At 34.5% G+C, this 22,672-nt stretch overlaps 1 protein-coding gene across 6 annotated transcripts in view; it reads left to right on the top strand.

Moving 5' to 3' along the window:
• LOC126811388 (diacylglycerol kinase zeta) overlaps window positions 1–22,672 on the top strand; it is a 300,069-nt gene that overhangs the window by 222,980 nt on the left and 54,417 nt on the right. For all 6 annotated transcript variants that reach the window (XR_008786262.1, XM_050536971.2, XM_050536970.2 and 3 more), the window contains one exon: window positions 15,158–15,269. Coding sequence is in view for 5 of the 6 variants with exons in the window: in XM_050536971.2 (XP_050392928.1) it covers window positions 15,158–15,269 (112 nt within the window). In the remaining variant the exon portion in view is untranslated. The remainder of the gene's footprint in view (window positions 1–15,157; window positions 15,270–22,672) is intronic.

Raw genomic sequence — 22,672 nt, 5'->3', positions numbered from 1 at the left:
CCTAATTTACTAAGATTTGGGTGTTTCTCTATTATCTTAAAATATGATTAACTGTAGGGGAAACAAGCCAACAGTGAGGCTGATGTCCCCGCCGAAATCCCAAAACAAATAGATGACACATAATAATTAATTGCATGTTTATCTTTTTCAAAAGTATCGAGCAATTAAACTGATTATCAACTATACACTAAGTTTCATCACTCTCTATCAGATAGAATCAAAGTCAAAAATATTTCTTAGCTCTGCTTAGCTTTAGCGGGAATTGTTAATCATTGAACTCAATCAAGACATTCACCTAATGAACATAACATTAAGTTTAAACATTCTACCGCAAGTTAAAAGCAGAGTTGTTATGTTCCAAAGTCTTGACCAATCAAATTGCTTCTCGCTCTTTAGACTAAGCAGAAAATTCTCATCAAACTTAGTCAAGGTTATAATATTATATAATGAATCTATACTCGAAGCAGAAAATTCTCATCAAACTTAGTCAAGGTAAGGATATAATGAATCTATACTCGAAGTTTCATAGCTCTCACTTTACCCTCAGCAGAAAATGTTCATTATCAAACTTGGTCAAGGTATTGATGTGATGAAACTATACACCAAGTTTCATCTCTCCCAATTAATTAGAACTAAAGTTATGGTGTCCCAAAGCATCAACCAATCAAATTGCTTATCTCTGCTAACCTTTAGCAGAAAATTCTCATCTTCGAAACCCATCAAGGCATTCACCTAATAAACACCTACACCCAGTGTGAATGTTGTTGCTCAGTTAGAAGGAGAGTTATTGTGGTAGTATATTGCCTGGTAACCACTGGTTGAGGATCTGGTAACCAATTAAATAGCAAATTATTTTACAATATTACATTGGTTGCAGGGCAACAGTTTATGAACAAGATGGCCACAGACAAGCAGCAGATTTGAACAGTTTAAATATTAAGATTAAAATAACTGTGCTTTACAAAAATAATCATTTTGAGTTTTGTGTGTTAATTAAATGATAAATGAAGACACGGTCGACCTCTTGCTTTAAGAAAAAAGTGATTGTCATTTTGATTTACTCCAATTATCCCACCTATTCTGTCAAATATTCAGTTTTGTATGGAACTGGAAGAAATCAAATGAGTAATTTGAATTCTTTTGGAATTTTAGGTTTTCAATAAAAATGTCATTAATTTAGTTTATATAAGGATCTAGAAAGAAAATCTGCCCTTTATAAGATTTATGATATTTATAAGAATCGATGATGTGGAACGGGTATTTCTATTTATATTCAATTATTAGATGAAAGATAACTTATGATCATTCCATCTTAGTTCAGTGCCAAAGTAATAATGCCAGTGGGTATTCTTCTGAAATAAATAGTTTCATCAGTCAATTGATGTGGCCTGGTGGCTAGATGTTACAAGAATAATAGTTACACCTCAGGCAATTATCATTGAAAACTCCAGAGTGAGTATATACAAGGCCAGGTCTTTCCACTGAAGATTGATTTGAGAGATGACCACCATCAATATTTCATATTCATTAAAACTACATTCCTTCTATAAACCTTTTTTTACAACTAATACCAAACATTGACCCTTTGTTCCCCATTTTTTTTTTTTTTTTATTGAGTTATTTTTGTCTTACTAGCATTCATCTGTTTACAATCTTAGATTCTTATGATAAAGCTAAAACCTTGGAATAAACAGAATCTTCAGCATGGTTTAGGATAAGAGGATATGATAGAATCTTAGCTACAGGCTATGTGATATGTTGATATAAGTACTTTCTTATTTATTTTATCAACTTTCTTGTGATATATTTAGGATATCAGCATATGTTTAGTAAATTTATGTTTATATAGTCATTGTTTTTTTTTTTAATTTTTAATCACAAGATATGGGCCATTTTTCACTTGCATTCATAAATATAAAAAATATATACAATATTTTTGACTGTTGTATCAGACCTTAAATCTGGTAAACATATGCTGATATTAATTCTAGATCATGTATGACCTTTGCAATAAAATGTTAATTATTCATTCTAATCTAGAGAACCAGAACAATCTGGCTCATGTCTGGAAAAGAACCAGTAAAAATAAATTCAATTTTTAAGCTGGCAGTAAAGTTCTGGTTTTGGTTGGGTGGTCGAATAGTTAATGCGTGCGTGTTGCATCATTGGGTCTGTCACTGAGTCATGTGGCGTGGTTTTGATTCCCCACTTGCACGTGACAAGAGTTAGGGTCGCCTGTCCAACCCTGTGGGGTTTTTTCCGGGTCCTCTGGTTTCCTCCCACTAAAAGACCCCTACACGCAAGTGAATTATTGAAATAAAATTAAACCATTTGTTAGTCCCGAAATGAACTAGTTTGTGTCGAGTTGACTTTAAACCCCATTTCTCTCTCTCTCTCTTTCTCCCCCTCTCTCTTTCTAGTTTTGATCATATTTGCTAGTCATGCCTGACAGACAATGCTATTGAGTAACTGATTTACCTGTCAGTCATATGGTATTTTAAAGAATTAAATCAAAATAACTATGCTTTACAGTATGGATAATGCTAAGATAATGCTAAAAATTGCTATGTCTCCGGAGAAAAAATGTTCTATCTAAACTGAGATGGGGAAGTGAGAGTGCTTGCTAACAGAGAAAGATTATTAAAAGTAAAGTTCAGATTCAACTTACCATATACAGCGAAGCCATTGCAAGCTTTTCTACTGCATTCCTCATGTTATTATCGAAAATAAATCAGAATTTTTGTATTGATCATATCTGGAATGATGGTGAATTGGTGATCCATTGGACATGCAGTGCAGATCAATTAGATAATTGAGGAATTCAAGAAGTTTTGTTCTTTGCATGTATTCTAATTATATCATGATGGTTGGTTGGCCGAATGGTTAGCATGTGCGCACTGTATCATAAGGTCTGTCATTGAGTCAACTGGCGGGCTTTTGATTCCCTGGTTGTACGTGACAAGGAGTAGGGTCGCCTGTCCAACCTCGTGGGTTTTCTCCAGGTCCTCCGGTTTCCTCCCACTGCTAAAGATCCCTACGTGCAAGCAAATTATTGAAATAAAACTGCACCATGCGTTAGTCCCAAAATGACCTAGTTTGTGTCGAGTGGACGTTAAACCCCTCTCTCTCTCTCTCTCGCTCTAATTATATCAGAGGGGATATTGGAACCAAAATCAAATAATATTCTGGATTTAAAACAACCATCAGACAACATTGATTGTAGGAATGTACAGTCATTGGAATTAGTTTGTTAAATCCAGGTCATGTAATTTAATTCTGGATGTAACAAAACATGAGCTTATTTGAACATTGATTCTAATTTTTCGATATACAAAACTTATATTTCTCTCCAATCAAGGAAATTCCTTTTTCACTGAAAAAAAAAATCTCAGTTATTGATCTTGGATCAAATCTGAAGGCTCAATGGTATGATTGTAAATTTCCAATATCTTATACATGGTTAAAGTAGCTCTCTAGCTCCAGTATCTTCAACAAATCCCAGGGAAAAAAAACAAAAGGTAAAGGAGGATGCCAATTCATCTTCTACCAATTCCAACCTATGACTTGAAGGAGAAAGTAAATAGTCTTCATTATCAAATATCGAACTCATTTTACAGGGCATTTTACGTTCAATGCTGTGTCAATATTGACAGAAGGTGTTAGAAAATATTGATGTTACAGAACACAAGAACCTACTATTGAGTAAATCGTCGTGGTGGAAGTCAGCAATATCTTAGGTTAACCATAGCAAACTCATATTAAGCTATTATTTTACAAACTGAAGGATCTCACAACCTATGAGCTCATATTTTCAAGTATAGATATCAGTATCTATAGATTGAATCCTTTAGATAACATTTCTGAGTTGTCTTGATATCATGAAAAACGGGTTTTGGAACTCTATACTTGGTATATAGTTATGTTTATCAGTATTGAGTTAATTTGGGTGAGCACATACCTTATTATAATAATAACTTCTTTTCAGTTGTCCCAAAATGATTTCAGTCCACTATGCCAAGTTAAAGATATCATTTGGTTTATTTTTACCGATAATCTTCTGTCACATACCGGTATTAAAATTTCATTATGAATGAAATACATATTCCTTAAATCAATACTTGCGTTATGCTCATTGTATTATTGATCTTCAATGCTTCACCGTTTTCAAATTCTGCATTTAAGGATCTTTGTACTTAGCAGAAGTAATCATCTTAATTTGGAACCAGAATTAATTTGACATTACATTATACTTTTTACTTTGGTTCATTTTTTTTTGGTCCATGTTAATGTGTTTTATTCCAATTATTTTAATGTTTTCTTGAACAATGTGTTCAGACTGGAATTAAATGAATTGTATCGAAATGAATTAGATTTAAAGGTTGTCTTTAAATTACTTGGAAAATTAGGTGTATTAAATGCTTTGAAGACATTTTCCAAGCAACAACCAGCAATTAATAAGGGTTGTGTCTATTCAAATTGAGATTTTTATGACATACTGAATTTCAATATAGTTCTGACTAATGAGGATTTGAACCATATCAGCAAGTTTAAAAAGAAATGGACGCTATACTTCAGTTGGGTTTTATGATGAAACTTGAAATGCATTGTTTATAACCCAAAGATCTTGGATCCTTTTGATATTTGCGCGTATCGGATCGTAACTTCCTGAATTTTGGACCCTGATTGTACGAAAAATCACATTTTTAGCTTGTGGTCCTTCTAGAGGTTCACAATAATTATCTGATTTAAAAAATTGTTCGAATATATCACCGTTACACTGTAATGACGTCTGGGTTCGAATTTTGTGAAAATAGGAACAAAACTGCTGGACAAAATGGCCGCGCCTCGTACGCAAATAGTATAAATATATGGTATATCAAGGTTGTGGACCCTCTAGAGGACACAATTTTGATCCGATGAAACTTGAAATACATGTTTTTTACCCAAAGATCTTGGTTCCTTTCGATATTCATCCATATAAAATCGTAACTTTCTGAATTATGACCCTTGATTGTACGAAAAATCGTGTTTTTAGCTTGTGGTTTCTCTAGAGGTCACAAGTTTGAATATATCACCGTCTATCCACCTCTTGCAAAATGTAGGTGTATTTTGCCTGGCAACCGCTGGTTAAAAAACAAAAATTTATCAGTCTTGAGTTTTTTATTTCCATATGTTATGAATCAAAAAATGTTTTTTTATCATACAGACCTTAGTAATAATGATCAAGGCCAGGCCTAAAATTCAATTCTTGGTTCAGAGTGGATCAATTTTCAGCAAATTCCCTTTACATTATCTAGTTTTTAACTATTATAGTGAGAAGTGACAGCTCTTTATCTAATCTCCCATAATGTATCTTTAACGTCAAATTGTAACATGTAGTGATGGTTGAAATTGGTCTCAAACGATGGTTCTTTTGAATTTATATGAATTTAAGGGCGTTAACTAACTTTTCAACACCAATTTTATTAAGACTTTACACACTTGTTCCATGTGTAAAGTAACCCAGAGGGTACATAACAGTCTGACCGTTTGTTGTGTAATAATGGAGGTACAAGTGGAAAGAAAAAAACTATTTATAGCAAACGAGAAGGTTTTCCTGACCTAGATCAGTTCTTGAATAAATTATGACGTCATATATATACACCGTTCACGTTATCCGCTGTACACAATATTGGCCGTGACCAGCAGCCGTTTCACACTGGATGATTGATGTCTATCTAGATGTGACATCAGAAGGAATTCCCTCTAAAACGCAGTTATCCAAGTCTACCATTTATCGCAACTGGAATGTGGATGAATTTTAATTTTTTGATGGTTGAAGATTGCCATTTTTCAATGTATAAAATGATTTTTAGAGCGATCGAGTAGTGTACTGAAGTAGATATTTACTTTTTACATACGAATTGTTGTATTGTAAAACTTGTTGTGGACGTATTCAAAGAATTAACCCAAAATCACAAAATCTCATTCAAAGGTAAATAATGAAAAACGATTTTAAAATATTTTACGTTTTTAATGTCAAAATGTAGCTTATAACCTCTGCTTTTCATCTACTGGAGTGATTATCGATATCTCTTTTTAGCATGTACTAATAGAATTTCCAACAAAACTCATTGTTTTTATTTGTGTTTCCATGGATACCAGACAAACCACAACCTATAGCCAAAAATTGTCCAGTAGCTTTTTTGTCCTCCACCTTTCGAAGAAAGCAGGGGACTATTGAGTTTGTCCGTCTGTCTGTCGGCCCGTCTGTCTGTCCTTCACACTATTTGGGACACAATAGCTCTCCTTCTAATTGAGCTAGAATGTTCAAATTTGGTGTAGGTCTTTATTAGGTCAATGCCTTGATGGAGTTCGAAGATGAGCATTTTCTGTTTAGGGTAAGCAGAGATAAGCAATTTGATTGGTTGATTCTTTGGGACACGATAACTTTAGTTTTAATTAAGTGAGAGTGATGAAACTTGGTGTATAGTTTCATTACACCCAGACCTTGACTAAGTTCGATAATGAGGATTTTCTGCTCAGGTTAAGCAGAACAGTAAGCAATTTAATTGGCCGAGACTTTGGAACACAATTATTCTCCTTCTAATTGAGCTAGAACGTTCAAACTTGGTGTAGGTGTCCATTAGGTAAATGCCTTGATGGAGTTCGATGATAAACATTGTCTGCTTAGGGTAAGCAGAGAGAGATAAGCAATTTGATTGGTTGATGCTTTGGGGCACGATAACTTTGATTTTAATTAAGTGAGAGTGATGAAACTCTGAGGATAGGTTCATTATATCATTACCTTGACTAAGTTCGATGAGGAGCGATAAGCAATTTGATTGATCAAGACTTTGGAACATAACAACTCTGCTTTTAATTGAGCTAGAATGTTTAAACTTGATGTAGATGTTCATTAGGTGAATGTCTTGATTGAGTTCAATGATTAACATTTCGAGCTAAAGCTAAGCAGAGCTAAGCAGTTTCATTGGTCGATGCTTTGGGACAAGATAACTTATCTGATAGAGTGATGAAACTTACTGTATAGTTGATAGTTTGATTGCTTCATACTTTTGAAAAAAATAAATGTGCGATTAATTAATATGTGTCATCTATTTATTTTGGGATTTCGGTGGGGGACATCAGCCTCATTGTTGGCTTGTTGGACTTGCAATCAGCATTGTTCATGCCAAATTAATAGAAAATCCATGCAGGCATAACTGAGAAAATTTGACTTTTGTTGAAATCAGCACCCTTTAATATTATGCTTTTGGGCCAAGTTTGGAATATACTTGGTAAATAAAACTGGTATTTTTTTGTGATTAATATGTAGTTTACCACCCAGTACCACCCAAAATAACAATCATATCTTATCAACAAAATTTATAGTGCTAGCTTTAAAATGTACATTTTCGACTGCTCAACGCCCCATAAACGAAACTAAATGTATAGATCTAGATTTTTTGCATTGTCATGTAATTAAGTATACCTTTGTGTGGCTAATTCTTCCTTGATTTCTGGTTAACTGACAGGCAGACAGATACCCATTTCACATTGATGAATAGCCTCAAAAATATCCCTACTACTCCTACTACTCATGAAGCTTTGAATGTTACACATTTTAGACATGATTTGTTAAAACATGTAGCCAATTAAAATGAAATATAAAACAGAAGCAAAGTAATTTAAATAAATAGACTAATTTCACATTCTAATGAGACATAGACAACATGATAAATGTTGTGGTGAAGTAATAGTCAGAATAGTCTTCTTTCATCTGTCTACTGATGATGTCTATTGTCTGATATCTTATAGTGCCGGTCCATGCCATGCCAATTACTCATCAGATGCAACCAGATACACGGCTGACTGAATTATATTTAGTGTAGACTCAAAGATACATTACAGAAGATTAGATAAAGAGATGGCAGTTCTCAATATAATACTTCAAAACTAGATAACGTAAAGGGAATTTGCTGAAAATTTCAGTCAAATAATGTTCCAAGTTTTATCCAACACAATTAAAAGTGGTGATAATATATTGAAGTCCCAGTGTATGCAGTCGATTTTTGGAACACCTAACAAAAATTCTGCCTCCAAATTCTTCAGGAAAAAACTAATCTTAAAGCAAAAAGTATTCAGTTGTGTTTCTCAAAAGCTTTTAGTTTAGTTCCAAATATTTAAGTTTTGAAATTTTAACAAACCATTGCACACAAGAATTGAGTGGGTTATTAATTTGATCAAGATCCTGAAGAACTTAAAACTTAAATTGGTTTGGCACAATTAGTCAATTACATTGGGGCTTCACTGTAATCTAACCACCTTTATTGGGATCCACTGTTATAAACTACATTATAACAAATTCCTGATATTAGATTGAAGGGGTTCACTATAACACATTATGATACTCATGGTGTAGAATCACATCTGCTAACTATGCTTTAGCCTGATCTCACACCTGTTTATACCAGCCATCCACAGATCTTTGTTCGCTAGTCCTGTTATGCAGAAGTATATTGGTTCGTAAACAGTTCAAAAATGTAAACAGTGAAATGAAAAATTCATGTCTTATAGTGGCAACATGTAAGAATTTACTGCTTACATGCTATCAAGGTGTAATTCCCCGTTTGTGGAAAGGTGTTGACCACTATCAGGGTGTACTGCTTAAGGGTGTGACGATTAGTCGGTTTAGTCGGAGTCGGTTCGATTTTACCTACAAACCGGTTCAAGTTACGGGAAATCGATAGTCGTCTAAAAAATACAGCATGATATAAACCAGTCGCCCGAATATTATAACATGTTTTTTTTAAAAAGACACATGTATTAACGATCGACAATTATGGGGGGCGAATAAGCAATAAGCTACATCATTGATAAATGGTTGACAATAATAATAATGAGACAGTATATACTATATTCCGTAATCGGTCGTGGATATTCTCGCGATTACAAGCGAGTGTGTTTTTGCATACCTAATGAAGTTATTTTAAGAATACGTTATTTGATTGGTCGGTTGCTAAGGTCAATGGTTGAAGTGCCCAATCAGAAACAAGCAATCCTCCAGGTTAGGTCAATAGGCATGCGCACTGAGCTGATGCCCAGATACGCTTTCTCGTCGGTTTATCACTAATATTATTGATCAATACGTCATTGTTTGAAGTTTTTTATATGTTGTATTTATTACTTTTATTAAAAAGGTTAAACAGGAGATTTGAACAAACTACATAATACAAACAAAACCAAATTTTTTAATGTACTGGACACATAAAACATAGAACTGTATGTATGTCGCCATTACAGTTTTAAGCTCCGTATAAAGGCCAGTATATTAGCGTGTATTGTAGACTATGGAAGACTAATATTTTTCAGTTAGTTTTCATTACCGACTAAACCGAATCGGTTCGGTTTTTTAGCCGCCGACTAACCGGTTCAAGTTTTGCTTAGTCGTCACACCCTTAGTACTGCTCCTTTTGTGGAATGATTAAGACCAAACAACATTGGCTGGACAATTTATTTGTTTGTTTAGTCTTAGAATCAACATTGTCAATATGCGGAATTCAGGCTGTTTCCTACAGCAGCAGTTCCCATCAGTAGCACTGTAATGTTGTTTTGAGTGGGTTGACAGACTTTTGGGGACTCCCTTGCCATTGGGAAATTTTTGGAAACTGCTGTGTGCTAGAGCCATTTTCAAGTATATCTGCAGAAATGTACCTACTAGATACCTACTCCTGGCATCTAAATGGGTTCATTACTGGAGACTACTCACATAGCTCTATTTTGAAGAATGCAAAATTTATACCTATGAGAATAACTCAGAAAAGATTTAGATAAGTACAAATGTCAAAAATGTTGCTTGAGTAATGTGGGTTGGAAAAATATACCTTTTGGCCGACCACCTGTAAAAACTTAAGGTTCCCGCGCCACTGGGTCCCAACTAATCAGTGCATTTGGAGTAACATGCATAGATCAGTCTCGTAGAAGACATTTACTTTAAGGATATTTACATTCTTCTCTGTTATATATAACCTGGTGTACATTCTTTTAATCCTCAGTTAATATATCAAACTTTATCATAAGAATTTAAATGAAACTTGGATTTATGATTTCCAGTGTGTTTGACCTACAGATGATCATAATTCATGGCATGATTTACTTTATCTGAGTTTAGAATGATGAAGATTTAGTGTTTGATTAATTGATTAGTTTTCAGGTCTTTATGGTCTAAGATTTATTTGCACTATTAATGACCATTGATGAAATATTGTTAATTAAAGACTTGCCTAATGAGGATTAGTGCTTTGCAGATTGATGGACCATGATTGCTTGAACCAAAGTGAATTTCGTACAGTGTATTTTTTTTAGGTTTTTCAAATCTACCATGGATGAGATTGCATGATAATTATTTCATAATGGAATAAAACAAGATGTTTTGGAAAATAGTGAGAACAAATATACGGCAAAATATCAAAACAAAAACAGCTTTCCAAGTACAAAGCGAGCCCCAAACATTTTTTCAAGATTGAAAGTGTGCATGCAATTGGATTTGGTTACTAATTGTCCCAGGCAAACACTGCTCTGTTGTCAACTTTTATTTTATAAATCTTGCAAATCTTTTGGTTTCATTTAATATTAATTCAATCGTCCTTTGAGGGACTATGTATCCATTGCAAACTACAACATTGTAAAAGTTGAATCTGTCAGAATATCAGTCAAAACATTTTCACAATATTCAGCATCAAACTAGCAATATCTATTTGTGTTGGCCAGACCTGTCAACTCTAACGCACCACGTGGTACAGTGCCGCGAAAGGGCTTCGTTCATGTACTGCTCTACTGTGCGGTAATAGATTTATACCATATTTTCGAACAAAGACAAAGAAATTTTTAATTTTATTGCCAAAACTATTGAGCTAACGACTTTTGGTTAACAACATCAATTTGGGGTAATTGTACGGTGTAATTTAACTGTTAGATCTGTAATCAAAATAGTTTTCAACCTATTTTAGAGTTAAGAAAGTAGATATAATTATTGACACGTGTTCCAATAATCTTAAAATGCGTATGGAATAAAATAAACAAATAGCCGACATTTTCGGTTGCACTTGTACAGCATCAAATACAATATTTCAAATACAACAAAACCTAAAACTGTATTTTCAAGATGGGAATAAGTCTCGTCAATTCTGAATAACACGAAACGCTCTTTCGAATAAATGTAAAAACAGATTTTCGGAATCTCGGAGAAAAAATTCCCATACATTGTGAGACTGAAAAAATAATTGCCATGGCATATATATAGGGGCATGATTGAATTGAATGGTGGCGATATTACTATTAGTCGTTATGCAAAACATTTTTTTTTACGGTTCCCACTCTATTCTTAATGAGGGGGGTTGGATGGCCGAATGGTTAGCATGTGTGCGCTGTATCATAAGGTCTGTCATTGAGTCAACTGGCTTGGTTTCGATTCCCCGGTTGTACGTGACAAGGAGTAGGGCCATCTGTCCAACCTCATGGGTTTTCTCCCCGTCCTGTGGTTTCCTCCCACTGCTAAAAAAACCCTACGCGTAAGCGAATTATTGAAATAAAATTAAACCATGTTAGTCCCAAAATGACCTAGTTTGTGTGTAGTGGACATTAAACCCTCTCTCTCTCTCTCTCTCTCTCTCTCTCAATTTAAGAATAAGCCTACTATAAAATCTGATCTGGACACCAATTATCTTTTTATAAAACAATATTAACAAAAAACTCCAGAATGAGGAACACAAGTACAAGGATATTTTTAAAAGTGGTAATTGTTATCATAATTATATTTGACATTATTTCTTTCTGTAGACTATACATATTCAATTTTTAAATTTTAGTCATTTGATTAATTACCAAAATTTGATATGGTTACCATTGCTTGTGTTGAATTTATATCTATTACCGTAGCCATTTAAACTAATTATTTAAAAACTAATTCATTTCTTGTGTCAGAGGGCCTACTTATCATTTCTAAATAAATTACCCTTGGAAGTGTGAATTTACATGCTTTTGGAAATCTACTGCCAAATGATGATGGTTTCGACTGCATATTTTACACAACCCTACTACATTGTAGCTCTGAGAGGTTGGCGGGTCTGGTGTTGGCCCTTTTTTTTTTATTCATATTGAATCCAAGTTGAATGATTGTCTAACATTGATAGTTTGGATTTGCTGTCTTAATAATACACCATGTTCAAATTAATAATTTATCGAGAGGATAAAATTTAACTATTTGATCAATATAAACAAACATTTATATGTGTTGAACAGTATATAGTTGTAGGCTTAGGTGGTTTTATTATTATTTTGTCCTTTAGGAATTTGTAGAAAATGTCAATATGTAGTAGGAGTAGATAGGTAGCATTCCTAAGCCAGCTGCTCAACATGGGCTATAATATAATCTTACCATATTTTATCATACCCACACGTTTTATCATTTCATTATGCAAGAATTCAATATCTCAACCAGACAACTAAAGGTATCTTAAGCAATGTCTTCATCACAATTAAATTAATAAAGTGACCTTTAGAAATTGTGCACCACCAAGATGTAAGAACAAGATAGTATCTTATGCTGAAAAATTGAGATTGATAAGAAAAGTCATCTACTGATGAAGACAAGGAGTGACATTTCTAGCTGATTTCATCTGACTAAAAGTTCTTTTGGTTTCTTAATTATTACTATGACTAATTAACTTTAGTTATGAATTATGGAGGAGGTTATTTGGGTAACATGATACAATATAAATTTAAATGTAAAATATACTGTAATTGATGATTGAATCTAAAGTAAATATAGATTGTCATATACAAAAACAATCACTGATAATGATGGAAATATTTTTATCTGCCATCTTAACTTAGTCATATACTGCAATTTAATAATTAAGAAAAATATGAAAGAGTGACCAAACATAGATTAGAAGAGTGAGTATATTATATGTGGACTATTTTCAATATCAGAAAGTGACAATGGTTAACATGTGAATGTACCGTGTGTCTTATGTTTAAAAGTTTATGATACTTGGTAATAACTTATTAGTTGATTTGTAATCAACCAACTGTTTTATACCAATCCATACACTAGTTATTGATACAGACATCATATAATCAAACTTAATTCAATTTTGTAGTTAATGAAGTAATGTAAGTTAATATATAAGAATTTGGCACAAACCACATTTGACCTTCATAAAGATTATAAAGAAAGATATTTTTAGCTCGAAGGTCAACTATGACCTTTATAAGAAACAATAGTTATTGAATTGTAGCCAGGTACAATCTTTCTTTATTCTCAGTAGTCTTATTAACAGTATACTCCAAGGGGGCAACACAATGTCTGCTACTCTTATCAAGGAGGCAGACCACCATTAATTTCCCCATTGACTTCAATGTTAATTCTGGCCTCTTTGCCCACCTCCAACTTTTCCCCAAATTTTCGTTGGGCTGAATGCTTTTCACTACAGACTTAGGAACAAATGGTCATGTCTTTGCACTAAAATTTGTATGAGGTTGACCACCAAAATTTTGAGATACACAAACTTGAAGAAGCATACTAAAAACATGTAACTAGTTGCCGTACATATCGCCGTAGCTAACCTGATAACCCTCTTATCCTTCCGCCTCAAAATCATGAATATTTACCAAAACCTGGCAGAAAATGTTAATTCAAACCCTCTTCGTCCATTCTAGACCAAAAAATCAACACAAATGGGCATGCAAAAGGGGAGAAAAGAGAGAGAGAGAGAATTGCTATAAATAGACGAACTACAATTCGTGGGTACCGAGATGATGAAATTTAATGGTGGTCTGCCTCCATCAGTGTACAGTATGAGTTACCTCCCTCTCGACATATCACACCAGATATTTATTGCTAAACCAAACACCTGTTAAAATCAAACGAAAATAAAGTACAGAATTAACAAATAGTAGAGGGTATGTTTTTCAATGCTCGCAGCTGTGATGAGTGTATAATTATTAGGTTCTATTGGGCAAAAAATAGAAAGTACATTTATATTTTGGGGACCTGTGTTAGGTCAATTCACTGCCTGTTTATACAAACACTAAAACACCACATATTCACATTTTCTACAATAAAGGTATTCCATAATTAAAAGACAATACTTTCCACATGCTGGAAATTGATAAAGTTCATCCTCACACCAAATAGGGGCTATAAGTAACGCAGAAAGTTACAGTAGAATGATGGTATTATTCAACAATGGCCGTTGAATGGGTGATGTTTTGTTGAATTTATTAGTAAAATAGTGACCGCGTTAGAGGAGTGACCGTTGAATAAAGAGATGAAACAACAGAATTTACGGGGGGAATTTATCCTGACCGTTTACAAGGAGATGTTGCTGAATAGGAGTGGCTGCTCATACAGACTCTACTGTACATTTGATCCTTAATAATTGGATGAAAATTGTGGCTTCTAGAGAGCTCACAAACTGTTACACATTTTGCATAAAATACAGGGGCCATAACCTAGGAAGTTATGGTCCTATCAAAATCAAAATCAACGAAGATCATTTGATCTTTAACATATACATGTAGTCTCCAAACTTCTGCCAAAAGAATATTCATGTTAACACAAAAACTTAAACATAAATTATGCAAGAGCTAAATCTACCTATTGCAGGTCTGATTTTAGGCCTGAAATGTTATCTAAATTATTAATTAGACATTAATTAACTTATCCAAATCATAATCAACTCTTGATGCCATTGCTAGCCTTTGATATTTACTGGATTTGAATACATTTTGTGATGGATGATTTAACATCATGGATAATCGAGACTTGTTTTTTTTTACGTACCGACTTTATATGATGATCGAGGATAGGCTTAAAATTCAATCGCTAATATCTCGGTTCAGAGTGGAGGAATTTGACTGAAATTTTCAGAATATTCTCTTTACATTATCTATTTTTTAACTATTATAGCGAGAACTGTCAGCTCTTTATATAATCTCCAATAATGCTCCTTTAATATATAACTAATCTAGATGCAACCAGAGATCAGTTTGATGTCTCATTTTTGCCAGTGTATATTTAAATAGACTTTGGTTCAAAAATATCAACAAAGTAATGCACCAACCTGCTTGTTTATATTAGAGATTTAATACAAACTATTTCTATATTTTTCAGGAGAGCGATAGCAAAAAATTCATATGTTCACACTCCAACACACTACCTTCATCCCAGCCACGCTGAATATGGATATAAACGACGAGAATTACGATCCACAGTTGATTGGTCGGTAAGTATTACATTGATTGTAAATGTTTGAATTTTTATGAACAGAAAGTTATGAATGTTCAAAAGGCTGAAGCATTACCGGTACGGTATCAAATATTGACCAAATATATAAATTTGCCAGAAAGCAATCCTTGAAGGTATGCCGCTAGTTTGTTTGTAGACACTACACGTACAGCCGACACAGGAAATGAAATGAAATGAAATGGGGTTTAACGTCCTACTATTCTGCTAATAAACTGGGCTAATGAAGACAGGTATACGCCATACCGTGTGCTATGAGGGAAATTTTGCCCGGGCAGCGGCACTACAGCCTACTCTTATATCGAATTCCAACTGCCAAGGGATCTTTTACGTGCATGCCAATGTGTACACGGGACCTCGGTTTTTCGTCCCATCCGAACGACTAGACAGCTGTCCTTGTCAGGCCCTACGTCCTGCATCACTGACAAGGGGAACCACGCTGGAAAATCTGGATGAACTTTCTCGGCCAATGCATGGATCGAACACCCGACCTCCAGGCTAGCGAGCCAGCGTCTTACCCACTTAGCCACGTGATCCCCGCCGACACAGGTCACAATTTTTATTCGATTTTGACAAAACTTGACATATAGGTTTATATCCCAAAGATCTTGGTTCCTTTCAATATTGGCTCGTATTGGACCATAACTTAATGGATTATGGCCCCTGATTGTACGAAAAATCATGTTTTTAGCTTGTGGACACTCTAGAGATCACAACTTTTATCCGATTTTGATGAAACTTGAAATATATGATCTTAATCCGAAGGTCTTGGTTCCTTTTGATATTTGCATAACTTCCTGGATTATAACCCCTGATTGGACCCTCTAGAGGTCACAATTCTGATCCGATTTTAAATGTATCATCCTAATGAAAATCAGACCGAAACAGACTGACAAAATGGCCACTCCTTGTATGCAAATAGTGTAAAAGTATGTAATACCAAGGTTTTGGACCCTTTCAAAGTCACAATTTTTATCCGATTTTGATGAAACTTAAAATATATCTTTATATCCAAAATATCTCAGTCCCTTTCGATATTCGCGCATTTCAGACAATAACTTACTGGATTATGGCCCCTAATTGTACGAAAAATCGCTTTTATTTTTTTAGCCTGTTCTCTATCCATCTGTTGGAAAATGTGGGTGTATCTTTCGTGGCAACCACTGGTTAGCTTGTGGACCTGCTAGGAGTTACAATTTGTATTCAGTTTCAAAAAACGTTTAAATATATCACCGTTACACATCAATGAAGGTTGAGTTTGACATAATGGACGCTCCTTGTACGCAAATGAAACTTGAAATGTATCTTACATGTCAACCACTTGTTTTTTGTAGCTTGTTCTCTATCTGTCTTGCCGGGCAACCACTGGTTAAACAGTTAACTTTACCGGATGAAAGGCTAGCTCGGGTGACTTTGCACAGATCAGTAATAGTATTCAATGTTTAACATGTTTCTGAAGGCTACTAATCTAAAAATAAGAGAAAAAGTTGCATTTATAATAGCTTAGTGTTGATATGCAATAAAATAAATTCTAACAAATGATGGAGTCAAATAAGACTGGCAATTGCATTCCTGATTTATTCTTGCTCAGTCTCCATAGGAGAGTGTGAAATACTAAAGATGTTGAAATAATAAGATGGCTAGAACAGATATCAGAAAGCAATTTCTTTTTTAATTGATAAAGCTTGATACTTTAGACAGTAAATATATATATATATATATATATTTTACTTGTACCTTTATATCACTGTCAAACCCCAGACAGAGCAATTTATATGATACATGGTTAATTTTCGAGGCATAGAAGAAAAGACTGTTATTTCTGTACCAGGGTAATAGGGTAACTCTTTCTTACCTCACCCAGTTAGCATGATTGGGAAAGAACATACAGATGACATATTAAAGTGACAATGAGTTGGTGCAAAATCAAAATATGTTGTCACCATATTCAAGGGCAATACTAATAACCCGCAAAAAATCGAAAAATTCCAAAAAGTAACAAAAATACACAAAATTGTTAGGTGGGTCATGGGTTTGGCCAGGCCAAGCATAAAAATTATATGGAACTCTAGGTCACACATGAAAATGGTGGAACTCTAGGTGGGTAATGGGTCACGCTAGCCCACACATAAATATCATGGAACACTCTAGGTTGGTCATGGATCACAATAGGTCCCGCATAAGACTTGTGGGGCACAATTTGTAACAAACTCATTTTACAAACCCATTTTGCCCTCCACTACAGCTATTTGCCCTGCAAAAACTCCAATTTAAATATGGTGCATACTTGACTTTTTATACGCCGTTAAATATGGTATATCAAGGTTGTGGACCCTTTAGAGCTCACAATTTTGATCCGATTTTGATGAAACTTGAAATACATGTTTATAACCCACAGATCTTAGTTCTTTTTATACGCCCACATTGAAATGTGGTTGTATATTGTCGTCGCCCCCGTCCGTCCCTCCGTCCGTCTGTCCGTCGTCCACAATTGCTTGTGGACGCTCTATAGGCTGAAGTTAATATCCGATTGACTTGAAATTTATATACAGTGTTTAAACATGCATTATGCAAGAGCTAAATCTGATTATTGCAAGTCTTAATTTAGGCTTCAGATGTTATAGAAATTATAAATTAGATCTTTATTTAAACAATAAGACCAAAATCAACTCTGTAGACCCACGGTTGGCTCGGCTACAGCTCGGATTTAAATAGGATTTCACTAATTGATTAAATCAAATAAGGGGTAACCTGATGAAAATACGTCAGTTAAATCGAGGCTAAATGATAGAGTGTACTTAGCGAGGCCGCTGTAAAGCGTTTCCGTATGCCATTGAAAACTTTACTTGATAATCGAGATATGTAGGTGGAGTTAACGCCTGTCAATCAAACGATTGGCGAAGGTGAAGACGCATTTCGCTACCATTTTTAGTCAAATATTACAACGATGATAACTATGTTCAGAATAAAGTAATTTGACTGAATTTTTCAATATATTCTTCTTTCATCATCTACTTTTGAACTGTTATAGCAAGAATGGCCAACTCTCTATAAAAATCTCCCATAATGTATCTTTAAGGCCATGAAACGAAGAAGCCTATTGATTTTCAGCGATTTCCGATAATTACTGCCAGAGTTATGGCCCTTGATCACTTTGTAAAATCTTGTGGACGCTCTAGAGGCTAAAGTCAATATCCGATTGACTTCAAATTTATACACAGTGTTTAAGGTCATGAGACAAAGAAGTCTATTCATTTTCAGTGATTTTCGATAATTACTGTCACAGTTATGACCCTTGATCCCTTTGAAAAATCTTGTGACGCTCTAGAGGCTAAAGTTATCATCCGATTGACTTCAGATTGATACACAGAGTTTAAGAGCTTGAGACGAACAAGTATATTGATTTTCAATGAATTTTTATGACTTGAACAGCTAAATCCATGATATTAAAAGTTTTGTATACTAAACGTTAGCATGGGGCAGAACTTTATAAAAACCAAACAAATTCTAATGGTTTTCTGATAATTACTTCATGAGTTGTTACTCTTAATCAGATTTTAGTGTATTATAAATGTTTCATTACCAAAAGAAGTAAAAATATGTGACAACCCTTGTTGACTGCACGGACGATTTAGCTGCTGTGGGTGTATGTTTCGTTGCCTGGCAACCTTTCTTTGATATTTGTGCATATCGGATCGTAATTTTTCCTGAATTTTTGGCCTTGATTGTACAAAATTTAGAGGTCACAATTTTCATCTGAAAAAAAAACTGCGTCAATATATCACCATTTCACACTAAGATCTTGGTTCCTTTTTATACGGGGGTGGCCGAAAGGTTAGCACGTGCATGCTGTATCATACGGCCTGTCATTGATTCAACTGGTGTTGTTTCGAATCCCCGGTTGTACGTGACAAGGATTAGGGTCGCCTGTCCAACCTCGTGAGTTTTCTCCGGGTTCTCCGGTTTCCTCCCACTGCTAAATACCCCTACGCGCAAGCGAATTATTGAAATAAAATTAAACCATATGTTAGTCCCGAAATGACCTAGTTTGTGTCGAGTGGACGTTAAACACCATTTCTCTCTCTATCCCTTTTTATACGGCCACATTGAAGAAGCCTATTGAATTTCAGCAATTTCCGTTTATTACGTCTAGAGTTATGGCCCCTGTTTCACTTTATTGTTTCTTGTGAACGCCCTAACGCCAAAAGTTATGACCCGATCTTTGTGAAATTTATATGCATGATTTAAATTAGTGAAACGAAAAAGCCTATTGAATTTCAGCAATTTACAATAATTACTTCTAGAGTTATTGCCCTTGTTTCACTTTGTTAAACCTTTTTAATGCTCGATTGATGTAAGTTATCATCCGATAGGTATGAAATTTTTATGCATGATTTAAATTTGTGAAACAGGTCGACTATTGAATTTCAGCAATTTCCGTCAATAATTTCTAGAGTTATGGCATTGTGAACGTTTGAATGACAAAAGTCATCATATGATCTGTATGAAATTTATATGCATTATTTAAATTAGTAAAACGAAAAAGCCTGTCAAATTTCAACAATTTCTGTAGATTACTTCCAGAGTTGAGAATTTTGTTTCAGTTTGTAGAACCTTGTATACCCTCAAACGACAAAATTTATAATCTGATCTGTAGGGAACTGTCTTGTAAAGGCCCCCAATTACCTACAAAGGAATAAATATGCGACAACCGCTCAGACGATTTAGCTGTTGTGGGCGTATGTCCGCATATCCGAACGTAACTTCCTGGATTATGGCCCCTTATTGTTCGGAAAATTGCATTTTTAGCTTGCAGATTCTCTAAAGGTCACAATTTTTTTTCTGATTTTAAAAACTGTTTAAATTTATCACCATTCCACCATAACGAAGGTTGAATTCAAATTTCGGGAAAATTGAAATGAAACAGCCCAAGAAAATGGCCACGCTTTGTACGCAAATTGTGTAAAAGTATGCAATACGAAGGTTGTGGCCCCTCTAGCGGTCACAATTTTTATCTGATTTTGATGAAACTTAAAACATATCTTGAAATCCCAAAGATCTCAGTCCCTTTTGATATTTGCACATTTCAGACCATAACTTTCTGGATTATTGCCCCTGATTGTACAAAAAATCGTTTTTGTTTTTACCTTGTTCTCTATCCATCTCCTGCAAAGTGTGGGCGTATCCTGCCTAGCAGCTGCTGGTTATCCGATTTTGACAAAACTTGAAATATAGGTCTATCTCCCAAATATTTCGGTTCCTTACGATATTGCCATAACTTCATGGATTATAGCCCCTGATTATACGAAAAATGACGTTTTTAGCTTGTGGGCACTCTAGAGGTCACAATTTTCATCTGATTTTGATGAAACTTGAAATGCATGTTTATAACCAAAAGATCTCGGTTCCTTTCGATATTTGCGCATATCAAATCATAACTCCCTGAATTATGGCCCCTGATTGTACGAAAAATCATGATTTTAGCTTGCGGTCCCTCTGGAGGTCACATTACACTGTAATGTCGGTTGAGTTCGGATTTCGTAAAATTGCCTGCCCTTGTATGCAAATAGTGTAAAAATATGGTATATCAAGGTTGTGGACCCTCTTAAGGTCACAATTTTGATCCGATTTTGATGAAACTTTAAATGCATGTTTATAACCTGAAGATCTGTTATTCGTGCATATCGGATCGAAACTTCCTTTTAGCTTGTGTTCCCTCTAAAAATCACAATTTTTATCCGGCTACAAAAAACATTTTAATATATCACCGTTCCACCCTAATGATGGTTGAGTTCGAAATTCGTGAAAATCGGACAAAAACTGCTGGACAAAATGGCCGAGTTCGAATTTCGTAACAATCTGATCGAAACTGCCCAACAAAATGGCACCTCCTTGCTAGCAAATAGTGTAAAGGTATGTAATACTAAGGTTGTTGACCCTCTAGAGGTTACAATTTTTATCTGATTTTGATGAAACTTAAATTATGTTTATATCCCGAAGATCTAGGTTCCTGTAGATACTCATACATATCGGACGATAACTGCCTGGATTATGGCCCCTGATTGTACAGAAAATCGCTTCTTTTTTGAGCTTGTTCATCTCTTGCAAAATGTGGGCGTATCTTGCATGGCAACCGCTTGTTTGTCTATCTCCAGACATACTGATAGCGATAATCAATGCAATGACACAAGCGGTACATGAAAACAAGTTAAACAAGTAATGTTATTATTAGACATGTCATTCTATCATTCCCATGGACATTCTCCATCAACATCCCACGACATAAGGCTGTCAAGGAACATGGTATTGTATTAGCTAATTTCAGACTTCTATCCAATTAAAACGAGCCTTACATTAGCATATAATATCAGAATGAAAATGAGGGTCGATACCATGGAAACGCTCATAGCTTGAAGAAGGAGGTCACGGTATTCAAATGTATGCAGTTTAAAAATACTGAAAGTATGGTATTTTATGAATCTCAATAGTTAGGAGAGCAATTTAGCTAATTTGCAGGCATATTTAATGACTCCCCTGGCAATAAGTTGAGGTGTGTCGCAGGCACAAAAGCACACCTTAAACGGGAAAAACTGCTGTTTTAATTCCATGCAAAGTATGGATGTGGTTTGTTTTATAAATTGGAAACAATTTTGCTACTTTAAAACCTATATGTGCGTCATTTTTCAGTAAAACAAATTCTACAATGTACTCAAATGGATTATTTAAAGATACATTATGGGAGATTAGATAAAGAGCTGGCAGTTCTCACTATAATAGTTAAAAACTAGATAATGTAAAGGGAATTTGCTGAAAATTTTGGTCAAATTGATCCACTCTGTACCGAGATTTTAGCATTTGAATTTTCGGTCTAGCCTTGATCATCATTACTAAAGTCAGTATGATAAAAAACATAGTCTCGATTATCCATTTCATGATTAAATTATGAATGGAAGTTGAACAGCTAATCGGAACCTAATCCAATAAACATTGCAAGCTAGCGATGACATTGAGTGTTGATTATGGTCTGGATAAGTTAATTAATGTCTAATTAATAATTTAGATAACATTTCAGGCCCAGAGAAAGATCTGCAATAGGCAGATTTAGCTCTTGCATAATATATGTTTAACATTTAATTAAGGGAAAAAAGATGCTTTACATTTAAAAATAATATATATTTTTTAAACTGGCTTTATATTTGATTAAGTGTGTAGCCAGTTATATTTCAAATTCAATCTAAAGTTAATATTTCCAAAGATCACCTAGATACCCTTATATTAATTAAACACTCCACCACTATGATATCAATGAGTGAATCCTGACATTAGTAAAGCTTGCAGGGGAGCTCCATATAATTGCTGACCTTAAAGATCTTCATAGCTATA

The sequence above is a fragment of the Patella vulgata genome, chromosome 2 (genome assembly GCF_932274485.2).
Source record: "Patella vulgata chromosome 2, xgPatVulg1.2, whole genome shotgun sequence".
NCBI classification, from domain to species: domain Eukaryota; kingdom Metazoa; phylum Mollusca; class Gastropoda; family Patellidae; genus Patella; species Patella vulgata.
This window is presented reverse-complemented; position numbering and strand designations above follow the sequence as displayed.